The sequence below is a fragment of the Sprattus sprattus genome (genome assembly GCF_963457725.1).
Source record: "Sprattus sprattus genome assembly, chromosome: 16".
In the NCBI taxonomy this organism is placed as follows: Eukaryota; Metazoa; Chordata; class Actinopteri; order Clupeiformes; family Clupeidae; genus Sprattus; species Sprattus sprattus.
Genome location: NC_137914.1, coordinates 10,153,746 through 10,166,486, shown reverse-complemented (window position 1 = coordinate 10,166,486; position 12,741 = coordinate 10,153,746). Strand labels below are relative to the sequence as shown.

Below are 12,741 nucleotides of genomic sequence, written 5' to 3'. Positions count from 1 at the left end.
AAAACATTTTACCCAATTTTATAATATCGATTAGGATGTGTAATTGCTCTCTTACATCAGGGTGCATAATATGATGTGAAATATGGTCATTATATCGCTGCCTCAGCCTCTACCAATATGAAGGACTAACACTGGATGTCTTTTGCTCCACAGAACCTGCCATTAAACCAGTATCCGGAGGTGTTTGGGATGCACGAGAACGTGGACATATCCAAAGACCTTCAGCAGACCAAGCTGCTGTTCGACTCGCTGCTTGTGACTCAGGGCGGGGGTGCAAAGGGAGGGAGCAGCTCTGGCGGAGACAACACCCTGCTGGAGATTGCCAAAGACATCCTATCCAAAGTAAACCGCAAGCCCGTCATTAGAATCACACGCTTTGATTCGTTTTTTTCCCACACACATGCCATTTGTGCTTGCTCACTCACTAACTCACTCACTCACTGCGGTCCTTCCCAACCCTGTTTCCTCTGCATAGCTACCCGCTAACTTTGACATTGAGGCTGCCCTCCTCAGATTTCCTGTGCGCTACGAGGAGAGCATGAACACGGTGCTGGTCCAAGAGATGGAGCGCTACAACACGTGTGTGAAAAAAGAAAAAAAAACTCTCTTATTTTAGATCAAGTTTTATGTAAAAAACACATAGTTTTTTTTTTATGTCAACAATAAGCTACTCTTTATCTTTATTCAGGTTGTTGGGCACCATCCGGTTGAGTCTTCAGAACCTTCTGAAGGCCATTAAAGGCCTGGTGGTCATGGATGCTGATCTGGAGGCCATAGCCGGCAACTTGATGGTTGGGAAAGTCCCAGACAAGTGGGCCAAGCGCTCCTACCCTAGCCTCAAACCTCTGGGCAGTTACATCACTGACTTCCTCGCCAGGCTCAAGTTTTTGCAGGTTAGTCATCATTCAAACATATGACTTACTCTTATGTCTTAGTCGTGTTAGAAAGCCCTTGAGAAGGTTTTCTCCAAGGCTGCTCTGTTTGCTGTTTCAGCCATGGAATGTTAATATAAAAATTATTATAAAGATTTTTTTTTTCCTTGCAGGACTGGTATAACACAGAGAAGCCCAATGTATTCTGGCTGTCTGGCTTCTTCTTCACCCAGGCCTTTCTGACAGGGGCCATGCAGAACTATGCAAGGAAATACTCCATACCCATTGACCTGCTAAACTTTGACTACCAGGTGCTGCTTCCTGTAGTTTTTACACAGAGACTTTAAAGCAATGATAAATGTAGTGGTCTAATGAAGTAATAATAATTTGTGAAGGGAGGCACAAACTAGGAGGCATCTATTCAAGTGGGTTTCCTTGTATTGCATTGTTGTAGGTGTTGTCCAGAGAAACGTCAGATTCCTCCCCTGAGGACGGAGTCTATGTTAACGGGCTTTTCCTGGATGGAGCTCGATGGGATAAGAGGAGGTGAAATTGTACAGCTTTTTTTAATTTGGTGGAATAATAACACTGTTAAGGCGAACAAGATGATCAGGATCAGGTCATTGGCAACCTAGGGTTATTTGTAATTATGACTAGCTGGCTACTCCCTACTGTAAACAAGAGTTTGAGAATATTGATTAACATTTGTTCTATTACTGGTGTGACTTTATTTCACCAAGCACTGTAGTTCATTAAAACACCACTGCCAGCAATATATCAAACACAGGTGGCCTGTGACTACAAACTACACTTCAGAGACAATACACCTCTAAACACCACAGTTCACCAATCAGAATAAAGTATTCTACAGAGCTCTGTAGTGACAGTATTTAGTTAGTGTGTCAAGCAGCAACCACCTCATAATAATCTTTCACTGTTTCCCTTGGACTGGGTTGGTTGGTCATCATGTTGAATGTTGCATGTATTTCTTTCCTGTTTGTCTCCAGCGAAGTCCTGGCTGAACAGTACCCCAAAGTGCTATTTGATACGGTGCCTATTATCTGGATAAAGCCTAGTAAGACCACATTTTTTTACATGCCAGTTTTGAATTCTCTTAGAGAATAACCACATAAACTACATACAAAATAATAATAATTCTGTTCAATTTTAATGTTAGAAATGTTTTAATATTCATTGATAGAAAGTATTGCTCATAAAAACCATATTTAATTTGATGTATGTAATTGCTTTTTGTTCTCTTTTCTGCAGCGGATAAAAAGACTTCTGAGCACTCCCAAACTCAGTATGTGTGTCCCGTGTACAAAACAAGTGAGCGCAAGGGGACCCTCTCGACCACCGGCCACTCCACTAACTTCGTCATCTCCATGGTGCTGCCCACCAGCAAACGCCCGCAGCACTGGATTAAGAGAGGAGTGGCCTTGCTCTGTCAACTGGATGATTAATTGCTGAGTGATTTAAAAGATTAAATGGGCACTTTACAATCTAGTGATTTTTTTTCTCCACTTTTTTCTACTGCAGTGTATATTAAAATATTATGAAATAATCCATGACATTGTGTTGCAATTATTAAACCAATTTCATGAAGTTCATTGGTTGACAGTTTTGTGTTCTGTAGTTGAATTTTTTTTTCATCTGATTAAGACAAAAAGCGGCATCATGATGGTGGTAGACCCATTACAGTGTTTTTGGAGCTATCCCAAAAAAGGAAAATTGCTGCTAAGAGCCTTGCTGTTTCTGCATGTTTTCCGTGGCATTTGGGTAGCTGGGTAGAGTTGCAGTCAAGCGTCATTCAGTGGGTCAGAGCCAGGTGTTGGTTGGAGGGTAGGTCCCGTGGTAATATATTTATAGATGGGCCAAGATATAAATAGCTGTATTTTGAGACACCAACAAGCCACGAGCCTACAAAGGCCTGGAGTTCGCTCTGTATCCTGTCGACTAAAGGTAGAGTAACAATTAAACATAGGCAACGTAAGTCCAAAGGCTGTGTTTGAAATGGAGGGGACCATTGTGCCCTTTTTCTGTAATGATTAGACAATGGCGCACTTGCTATGTGTTTACAGAAAGTACACCTAAACTGTGAGTCAGTATACCCTTAAAATGTGTTTCTCCAGCAACAAGTGTGTAGAGCAGACCTTGCTACGTTTCAGTAAAGCTACTGTGAGCTAGTTGTACCAAAAGCGTAATGCCTGGAGTTCATGAATTGTGCCGATTATGGCAAGTGTATTCCTTTTTTGATAAATGGACATCACATGGCGCCCTGTAATCCTTAAGTCTTTGAGATAAATCTACTTGATTTATTTATTTTGTCAGATTGAGCCCAGGGATAGCAACGCTAGTATTTGAGTTGTAACATTCCTGTAATTCACACCACCAACACTGAAGAGAAGTAGAGCAGCTATTTTCATCGCATCTCCACTTTAGTAGAGTAGAATCGTTCAGTACTTAATTTCAAAGTCCCTTTTGTGTCACTGTACATCAAACTAACCACACTATTTCTTTAGTTGTTTTACTTTCATTTATTTGCACAACCTCTGTGGAATGTAATATGCAGGGCTGTTGACCTCTCCTGCAGCTATGAATTATTTGCCAACAGGTAAAGGATTTAAGCTCCTGTTTCACAAGTTTAAAGGGCATTCTCAGTCATCATTTGCTTGCTAAACATAGAAGCATGGAGGCAGACTTTGAAGGAGCTGATGAGGACTGGGATGAGGATGAGGACGAGTTCACGCAGTACATGATTGAACAGAGTCTCTTGCAGTACAACAAGCTTCGTGACAGCAAGTACGTCTCCCAAACAGCACTGCCCTGCATCCCACATGATAAACTAGTTGCATGTTGGTGGGAGAAAACAACAACAAAAAATTCTAGTGATGTCATTGTGATTCTTCAGTGAGCCCGAGGATACCGTTGACGTTGACAAAATCATCACAGCCATAAGAACAGGTGAGGTGTATCCAGTGAATCATCCTCTTCATCTATAGCTATGTCCCCATGACAATACATCAGTACCTCTTATGAGTTCTCTCCCAAGATCTGAACAGAGCTCTCTCTATCCCCTGGCACGTCTGAATGGAGTTAGGTGACGAGGAAGCCCTCAGAAGACTAGCCCAGCATCAGGATGCTTTCTGCAAGACGGACAGTAGAGGCTGGCTCCCCATCCATGAAGCAGCAGCACAGGAGAAGAAGAGCATACTGGAGATCACTTTTGCAGGTGCTCATAACGTTGTTGGGTCATGACCTGACGATGAGACATCCGTAATCACCTTAGTCAGTTCAAACTTGCTCTGTTAGGGTGTCCATATTCAGTGCTGTCAAAGCCATCTAACATAACAATATCACAACCTTAACTTTATACAATTAATTCTAGTTTATTAACAGCAAAGTCATTGAATGACCAAAATTTCAGAAATGGATAGTGAGAAATTCTTCTTCGAAATGTGAAAGGTGTTTCTTAAAACACATCTTTCTTTATAAATATCCAAGGTATTGAGAGACATGGAAATAGCCTTTATCACTTAGTTGTCAACAGCACAGCAACAACAACACAACGCATTTTCCTACCATGTAGCCCTTTACACCCTTTCACAGAATAATATTCTGTGTTTGTTTACTGAAATTCTCACATGACCCGCAGCTTCCTTCCAGGGAGCCGGGGAGAGTCCGACGCCAAGTGGAGAGACGCCGCTTTTCTTCGCCGCGGTGTATGGACACCTGAGAAACGCGACATTCCTGTTACAGAACGGTTGCAACCCTGACAGCCAGAATGAAGATGAAGACTCTCCGCTGGTTGCAGGTGTGGGCAGCGTCGCCATTTTTATGCGGCAATACACAAAATCATACAGTGGAATGGTTTTCATGGTATGGAGGGTGAAGTATAAGTTTGAGTGAAATGCAAATTAGGGTAAACCAGAGGATCACGTCATGAAATTTCAAAACATTATAACCGAGGATGCTGAAACTATTTGGCTTTCTCAGGAGGAGAACAAAATGTTGGTGTCTACTTTTGGAAAAGCTTAAAATTGGAATTTACTAAGGTTTGAGGTTCCTGCCCACTATGTCAGAGAGGAAGTAATCATGAAACTACAAAATGGCAGGTTGTTTTAGGTTAAGACAGACCTCATTAGGTTCAACCAGATGGCTCTGGGTTCAACCAGGAGACCTGCCTTACCCTCATAAAAGCGAGAGTATTTTTTTTTTACCTCATTTAGGTAAGTAGACTGTTAGCTATTGATCAGATGCAGGTGTGTTGAATTAAGGTGAGATTGGATGTGTGGGTGGGGCCACTGGTGAGCTGGTAATTAACACACACACAGCCCAACACCAACTCCACAAAGTTTAAGCAGGATACAAGGTAGTTAAGAAACATGATGCAGTGAAATAGAGCACAGATTACCTTCACATTCTAAATCCACTCAATACTGCAAGTAATTATTTAAAGAGAATGTATTCCTTTGTTCCTCCCACTCTCTCGCCTTCTCTTGTCCTGTCACTCTTGACACCAATCAGTTCCTTTTCTCCCTCTTTTTCTTAGCTATAAAGAATGAACAGTATGACACGGCTTCTCTTCTCCTTCACTACGATGCCAAAGTGGACCAAAGAGGGAGCCTCCAGAGGACTGCTCTCCATGAGGCTGCCCTGCTGGGTCTGGATAACTATGTCTACCTTCTCCTGCAGTCAGGCGCAGACCCCAACGCCTGTGATGCCAGTGAACGTACCCCCCTGGGACTCGCGGCGCAAGCAGGCCACTTGAGTATTGTTGAAATTCTACTCCAGGGAGGTACGCTGTCTGCATGATGTTTCACTAAATCAATCAAGGTATTGGACCTGTATCATGTTTGGCTATTCATTATTAACAGTCATTATTTCAACAGCAAGCTGGCTGGCTGGCTGGGGGGAACTGTTTGACTGATCATCCTCTCTGTGCATTTCTCTCATTCTCTCACTCTCCCCCTTTAGGGGCTCGGGTTACATCTCGGTCAGCCGCTTCGGGGTCCATTCTGTTTGAGGCTGCTGCCTATGGTAATCCAGACGTTATAGCTGTCCTTTTGGATTATGGGGCTGACCCCAATGTACCCATGCATACCGGACACCTACCCATCCACAGGGCGGCTTACAGAGGGCATCTACTGTAAGTGCCATTGTCTACTGGGGAATTAAAATGAACCTTTTAAAACTAAGCCGTGGAGAGGTCTGATGCATTGACAGATTTTCTTGATCTCTTTAAGGACTGATTTATTTATGCTTGCATGCATGGATGGGTTCTTTACAATGAGACCTATGGCACAGATCAATATTATTGTGTGCTTGCTTGGGAAAATTAATTCATAACTCTGTCCAGTTTTGCTAGCATCATTCCCAAATCAGGTGGTTTGTAAGATGTTTCATAATTATCCATCACTTTATGCTGACCTCCCCCATTTATAGAGTCCTGGAGCAGCTAATCCGAGTGACGAAACTCGAGGCTATAAAAGAGAGTGGCATGAGCCCCCTGCACTCCGCAGCGGCTGGCGGCCACCCCCAGTGCCTCGAGGTGCTCATCAACGCTGGCTACGACACCAACTTCATGCTGCACCCCAAGGTGCGGCGCAACTACGAGGACCAGCGCCGCTCTGCGCTGTACTTTGCTGTGTGCAACAACAACCTCCGGGCATCAAAGCTGCTGCTGGAGGGGGGCGCCATGCCGAACCAGGACCCCGTGAACTGCCTGCAGGTGGCACTGAGGCAAGGCAACTACGAGCTCATCAACACGCTGCTGCGCTATGGTGGCAACGTCAACTACTACTCGCGCATCAACACCACGCACTTCCCCTCCGCCCTGCAGTACGCGCTCAAGGACGAGGTGATGCTGCGCATGCTGCTCAACTCCGGTTACGACGTCCAGCGCTGCTTTGACTGTCCATATGGCGACAGGCCCCACGTGCCTGCTGACTTCGAAGGCTGGGGTACCTCGGTCATAGAGGACATGGTGGTGAGACAAGCAGCGGACCAGAAGGGTGTGGCTAAGTCTTTGTTCGGTTCGGCAGTAATACTTTTATGTTGGCGCCTCTGCTCAAGCTCCATTTGTTATGGTTGTGATGGTAAATTAAGGCAATTATAGAGTGTAAAGGATGGCAAAATGAAGTGAAACAGACTAGCATAACTCCGAGGGTGCCTGTGTCATCTAAATCTAACGCTGGCTCACCCAGCCACGGGCGTCGCGACAGGCCCAAGCTGGAAAATGGGCCCCAAGGACAGATGATTACATTAGTCCTCAGCAATGACAATTCTGTGAAAATCCCCTTGATATCTATGATTTTGTGCAGGAGACTACAATGACACGTCGGAAATCTGGGGTCCCCATACCATGAGTTACATAAATAAGCTACAGTGCAGATATTTTGAGGGAAATCCGAACTTGAACAAAGCTAAATATCAACTTATTCTGTTGTTGTTTAACTCAACAGATTCTAAGTAAAAAAAAAAAGAGTAAATTATTCAATTACAAAGAGAACATGAAGGAAGCCATAAACTATAATGGCTTATCCATAATCTATGCATCAAGTCATGACTACTCATTCACACATTATCTCTCTCTCTCTCTTTCCTGCAGTTTTGTGAGGTGATAACAGTGAATTGGCTGAGCCACTTGTCGGGACAGGTGGTCCGCATCATGCTGGATTATGTTGACCACGTCACCTTCTGCTCCAAACTGAAAAGAGTCATATCAGAACAAAAACAGTGGCACGATATTTGCCAAATCCAAGGTGAGCATCTGCAGACACAAGACATGACCTGATTATTTACAAGTTTTTCCTTTCATAATTGTTGGGGATGCCTTTGTGGGCCAATAAATATTTTAGCATTTTATGAAATTGTGATTTATGAAAAGAAGCCTGTCCAAAAAGTTAACATTAACTGTGTGTTAAGGCAACAATGATTGGTCACTGACTTTCCATGTCCACAGCAAATGTGCGCAGCCTGAAGCACTTGTGTCGTCTGAGTATCCGTGCGAGGTTGCGGAGCCTCCGTCTGAAGTCGCCGGTGTTTTTAACCTACCTGCCTTTACCCAACCGCCTGAAGGACTACCTCCGCTATAAAGAGTATGATGTTTATGGCAGGGGCAGTATAACTGAATCTGAGTGAGGTGATGGGGTCATTGACCTGCTAGTTTACTATGTGAAATGTTAAGTGTGATTCTTAGTCAATGTTTGCCTCATTATTAATGGTATTATTGTTGTTGTTGTTTTTGTTGTGATGAATGAATTTTCTTACTTCAATGAAAAAGGAAAATGGATGCTGAAATCAAAAGTTTGTAAGTATAGGGTTAATACAGCGATCATCTTTAGAATCTATGAGACCTTCTAGTGCCTAATACATTGAGGTGGCAATAAAACAGAATTAATCCTCTATAAAGATGTATAACAGTTTAATTATTTTGTCATTTCTAGGGTAGTGGTACACTTCTGCCCCATATTTGGGATGGATACGTTGACAGATAATTGAACTCCAGTAAATCACAATTAAAGCTCACAGTAATACATTTGTTTGAACTACTTAGATTAGTACATTAAATATTGAAATATTACTGATAGGTGAAAATTCACCCTAGTTACCTCAGGGCTCCGGAGCTGCGTTTAAGTTTACTTACAGTAAGGTCCATAAATATTTGGACATTGACACAATTTTCATCATTTTAGCTCTGTACACCACCACAATGGATTTGAAATGAAACAATCAATATGTGCTTTAAGTGCAGACTTTCAGCTTTAATTTGAGGGTATTCATCCAAATCAGGTGAACGGTGTAGGAATTAGAACACATTTGATATGAAGCCCCCTTTTTTTAAGGGCCCAAAAGTAATTGGACAAACTAACATGATCATAAATCTAATTGCCACTTTTAATTCTTGGTTGCAAATCCTTTAACCCATAGACATCACCAGACGCTGGGTTTTGTCCCTGGTGATGCTCTGCCAGGCCTCTACTGCAACTGTCTTCAGTTTCTGCTTGTTCTTTGGGCATTTTCCCTTCAGTTTTTCTTCAGTGAGTGAAATGCATGCTCAATTGGATTCAGGTTGGGTGATTGACTTGGCCGTTGCAGAACATTCCACTTATTTGCCTTAAAAAAACTATTTGGTTGCTTTCACTGTATGCTTCGTGTCATTGTCCATCTGCACTGTGAAGCGCCGTCCAATGTGTTCTGAAGCATTTGGCTGAATATGAGCAGACAATATTGCCCCAAACACCTCAGAATTCATCCTGCTGCTTTCAACAGCAGTCACATCATCAATAAATATGGGAAGCAGTTCCATTGGCAGCCATACATGCCAACACCATATCACTACCTCCACCATGCTTCACTGATGAGGTGGTATGCTTTGGATCATGAGCAGTTCGTTCCCTTCTCCATACTCTTCTCTTCCCATCATTCTGGTACAAGTTGATCTTTGTATCTGTCTATAGGATGTTGTTCCAGAACTGTTCAGGGTCTTTTAGATGTTTTTTGGCAAACTCTAATTCGGTCTTCCTGTTTTTGAGGCTCACCAATAGTTTACATCTTGTGGTGAACCCTCTGTATTGACTCTGGTGAAGTCTTCTCTTGATGGTTGACTTTGACACAGATACACCTACATCCTGGAGAGTGTTCTTGATCTGGCAAACTGTTGTGAAGGGGTTTTTCTTCGCCAGAGAAGAATTCTTCTGTCATCCACCTCAGTTGTTTTCCATGGTCCTCCGGGTCTTTTGGTGTTGCTGAGCTCACCAGTGTGTTCTTTCTTGTACCAAACAGTTGATTTGGCCCCACCTAATGTTTTTGCTATCTCTCTGATGGGTTTGTTTCGAATTTTCAGCCTAATGATGGCTTGCTTCACTGATAGTGACAGCTCTTTGGACATCATATTGAGAGTTGACAGCAACAGATTCCAAACGCAAATACCACACTTGAAATTAACTCTAGACCTTTTATCTGCTCCTTGTACAGCCTGGTCAATGAAAAAAAGTGAGGGAATAACACACACCTGGCCATGGAATAGCGGAGCAGCCAATTGTCCAATTACTTTTGGTCCCTCAAAAAGGGGGGCCACATATGAAATGTCTTGTAATTCCTACACCGTTCACCTGATTTGAATGTAAATACCCTCAGATTAAAGCTGAAAGTCTGCACTTAAAGGATATATTGGTTGTTTCATTTCAAACCCATTGTGGTGGTGTAAAGAGCCAAAATGATGAAAATTATGTCAATGTTCAAATATTTATAGACCTAACTGTATTAGACCAACAACAATTGCAATCGGGCTCCCCTCCCAGCACAAGGCTGAAAGTGAAGCAATGATAAACCCATCGTTCAAAGTTTATATAGACAGAAGTTTAGTTTCAGCAGGGATAACCACGTGGTGGATTTCTGACGTCGAAGTCACGGATGGAAGTTTTGCACAAGATTGTAAAAGGCACAGATCGACCCTTTTTATCGTCTCTGGTCTAAACATGCTCTTGTACGTATGAAGACTAAGTGGCACCTAATAATCTCGGTTACACACACACACACCGAGAGGCCATGTTCCTGCTTTGACAAGCACATGATTCATACAAGAAATATATTAATACAAGGCACTTGATTCATATATTCTTAAATCATTAACTGTGTTTGGAAATAATCTCCATCAATTATATCTGTACAACTCTCATACACAAAATGACATAAAAACACCGAATGCCATTAATGAAATACATTTTATTTAATGAGTAAATCTAAAGAATGTCCATGGCTCATCTTTAAACCAAGCTTGCTCAGATGTTTATAGCCAGAAATGACAAGCATCACGTCCATACTAGATAAATAGATTATTGATCCCAAATCCAGGCTACCAGTAGCTTAATGCCACCCATGAACACAAACAATACAAATTCAGCCTGTATAAGAACTGCACTCTAAATAAACATAAATGCCACAAATGGCAAGCTAGAAGAGTACTGGTGGTGGTTGATGCTGTGGTTGTTACAGTAGACACCGTATATAAAAAGTTCCACAAGGCAAAACTGTTGTGTAATAACAATAAGGTGACTGAAAGTGCAGCGAAGCCTAAGCAAGGCTAATATAGCCAGTGGCATAATTATAACAGAGACTCGAGCATCAGGCCCATATCTTTTCATCTACAACTGCCAAAACTTCTAAAAGGCTTCAAAGAGTTGTTATATTTCTCTCATACATATTTGAATTACCTGTTCTACTGTTCCCGCTTCATGAAAGTACTTGCATTCTCCCTTTTGTATTGCTACTCAAAAAAAAATTGTTTTTACATTCACCTAAAAAGCTAGATTTGGGATTTAAAATGTTTCTCTTGTCAGCCTTTCATCATTTAAAAACAAATACTGAAAATATGTCCAACCCTCTTTCTGAACATATATCCACACCTCCAAGTGGACATTTGACTGCTATTGGCTTACACAGAAAGGGCATGTAGCCTCCCTTAGCATATGGAAGTGCGTGATCAAACATTGCAATGGTCACTATTTTTGGCTATTGGCCTAATGTCAACATGGCTGTAGCCAGCTATGAGGACACCTCGGTACAGACCTCGATAATTCAAAAATAAAATTGTAGCGTCTGTTGCATGTGAGAGTTGAGAGAGGGCACAGCTGTGCAGCCTCTCCTTCCTAACGCGGTGTATCATCCGCACTTAAATAGCAGTTCAAATTTTAAAGGCACATAGTAGGGGTTGGATAGTTTTTCAAATCAAGTACTCGTTTCCTGAAAAGCTTGAGTGCTTGGTTGGGATGGAGTTCCTGCGGGAGGTGTCTGTTAAAAGACTTGCCAACTATGATGTGGTTGGTCTTAGCACATAGCAAAGCATAGAATTGAAGTGCAACTTCACCCTTAGCTCTGAACCCCACCCACTGCATCATTTAGAAAAATGTAAACGTCTGTGAATGACAATTCTCGATCATCAAATTAAAATAAGACTTGCATTCACAGGCAGGGGCTGGGAGGTGGGCTGCCCATTTCAAGACATGGATAGGTACCAAATGGTCATAGATGCATCACCACCTGGTTCAGGATGATTTTAAACAGTAGATGGCGTGTTGAGCCAGCAGTGGTGTGTTTGATGCAGTCAAATAATTTAGTTTTAGCTGAGAACTCATTTCAGTAAGTATGGATGATACAACAAACTCATTATTATAACCAACATTTTACTGTAGCCCAAGTTGGAGAGTTCATTCAACAATGAGTGTTCTTATTTTGTTTGTAAATTCAGTGAAACCCATCATTAGAAACCCCAACTGATTAAAAAATGAATCTAGCCGTATCTCGTTTAACCATGTTAATGTAGTAGCCTAGTCTATATGACAGACTGAATATCGGACAAAAGCAATTCCCCTGTTCATTCCTGCGTAAGACCAAAGCAATGATCAAAATTACATTGTCTGTACAGGTCACAATATGAAACATGTTAAATATGCCAACACTGGCCATGATGAAGGGTAGGCTATGTTGTTCATAGTAGTTTACGTTTGCAATTGTAATTAGGCCCTATTTTATTTTGGTCTGCAATAGTGTTTCTCATGCAAGTTTATTTATTGAGAGAAATGTAGGCAGACCTTATTAATTATCATGTTTCATAGATGCAGCTATGCGTAGTAATATAATACTAGTCTACCTGTTTATTTTCTAAACAAAGCCTGAAAAAAACTTAGCATGACATGGTTGAGACATGTACACCCAAATAATCTTAACCTGAAGTAAATTTGCCTACTTTTATGCAAACAGTAACAATAGATTTATATTTAGTTTATAGAACATTCTTAAGCCCCAACCACCCCACCCCCCTGCACCTCACCAACGTTCAAACATTCTGCCCTGAATGTCAGGTAGT

The 12,741-nt window shown here is 41.9% G+C and overlaps 2 protein-coding genes across 3 annotated transcripts in view; both read left to right on the top strand.

Moving 5' to 3' along the window:
* dnah12 (dynein, axonemal, heavy chain 12) overlaps positions 1-2,335 on the top strand; it is a gene marked incomplete at both ends in the record, with an annotated part of 33,469 nt that extends 31,134 nt beyond the window's left edge. Inside the window, 7 exons of the mRNA XM_080853756.1 lie at positions 154-342; positions 476-579; positions 689-893; positions 1,046-1,183; positions 1,327-1,418; positions 1,880-1,947; positions 2,142-2,335. Of these exons, the coding sequence (XP_080709882.1) occupies positions 154-342; positions 476-579; positions 689-893; positions 1,046-1,183; positions 1,327-1,418; positions 1,880-1,947; positions 2,142-2,335 (990 nt within the window). The remainder of the gene's footprint in view (positions 1-153; positions 343-475; positions 580-688; positions 894-1,045; positions 1,184-1,326; positions 1,419-1,879; positions 1,948-2,141) is intronic.
* A 448-nt stretch (positions 2,336-2,783) lies between these two features.
* asb14b (ankyrin repeat and SOCS box containing 14b) lies at positions 2,784-8,279 on the top strand. Of its 2 annotated transcripts, XM_080854587.1 has the most exons (10): positions 2,784-2,834; positions 3,487-3,674; positions 3,784-3,836; positions 3,973-4,104; positions 4,528-4,686; positions 5,425-5,670; positions 5,850-6,021; positions 6,318-6,861; positions 7,483-7,636; positions 7,837-8,279. In XM_080854587.1, the coding sequence occupies exons 2-10, from the start codon at positions 3,562-3,564 to the stop codon at positions 8,013-8,015; spliced, it is 1,752 nt and encodes a 583-aa protein (XP_080710713.1). In that variant the 5' UTR covers positions 2,784-2,834; positions 3,487-3,561; the 3' UTR covers positions 8,016-8,279. The 2 variants fall into 2 exon arrangements, with proteins under 2 accessions (XP_080710713.1, XP_080710714.1); XM_080854588.1 differs by lacking the exon at positions 7,837-8,279 and having other exon boundaries at positions 6,318-6,886; positions 7,483-7,626.
* Positions 8,280-12,741: the final 4,462 nt, after the last annotated feature.

Coding starts and splice junctions, on each gene's coding strand:
- asb14b (XM_080854587.1), top strand. CDS start 3,562: ATGGAGGCAGACTTTGAAGGAGCTGATGAGGACTGGGATGAGGATGAG. Junction 4,687..5,424: donor AGACTCTCCGCTGGTTGCAG/GTGTGGGCAGCG, acceptor TCTTTTTCTTAG/CTATAAAGAATGAACAGTAT. Junction 6,022..6,317: donor GCTTACAGAGGGCATCTACT/GTAAGTGCCATT, acceptor CCCCATTTATAG/AGTCCTGGAGCAGCTAATCC.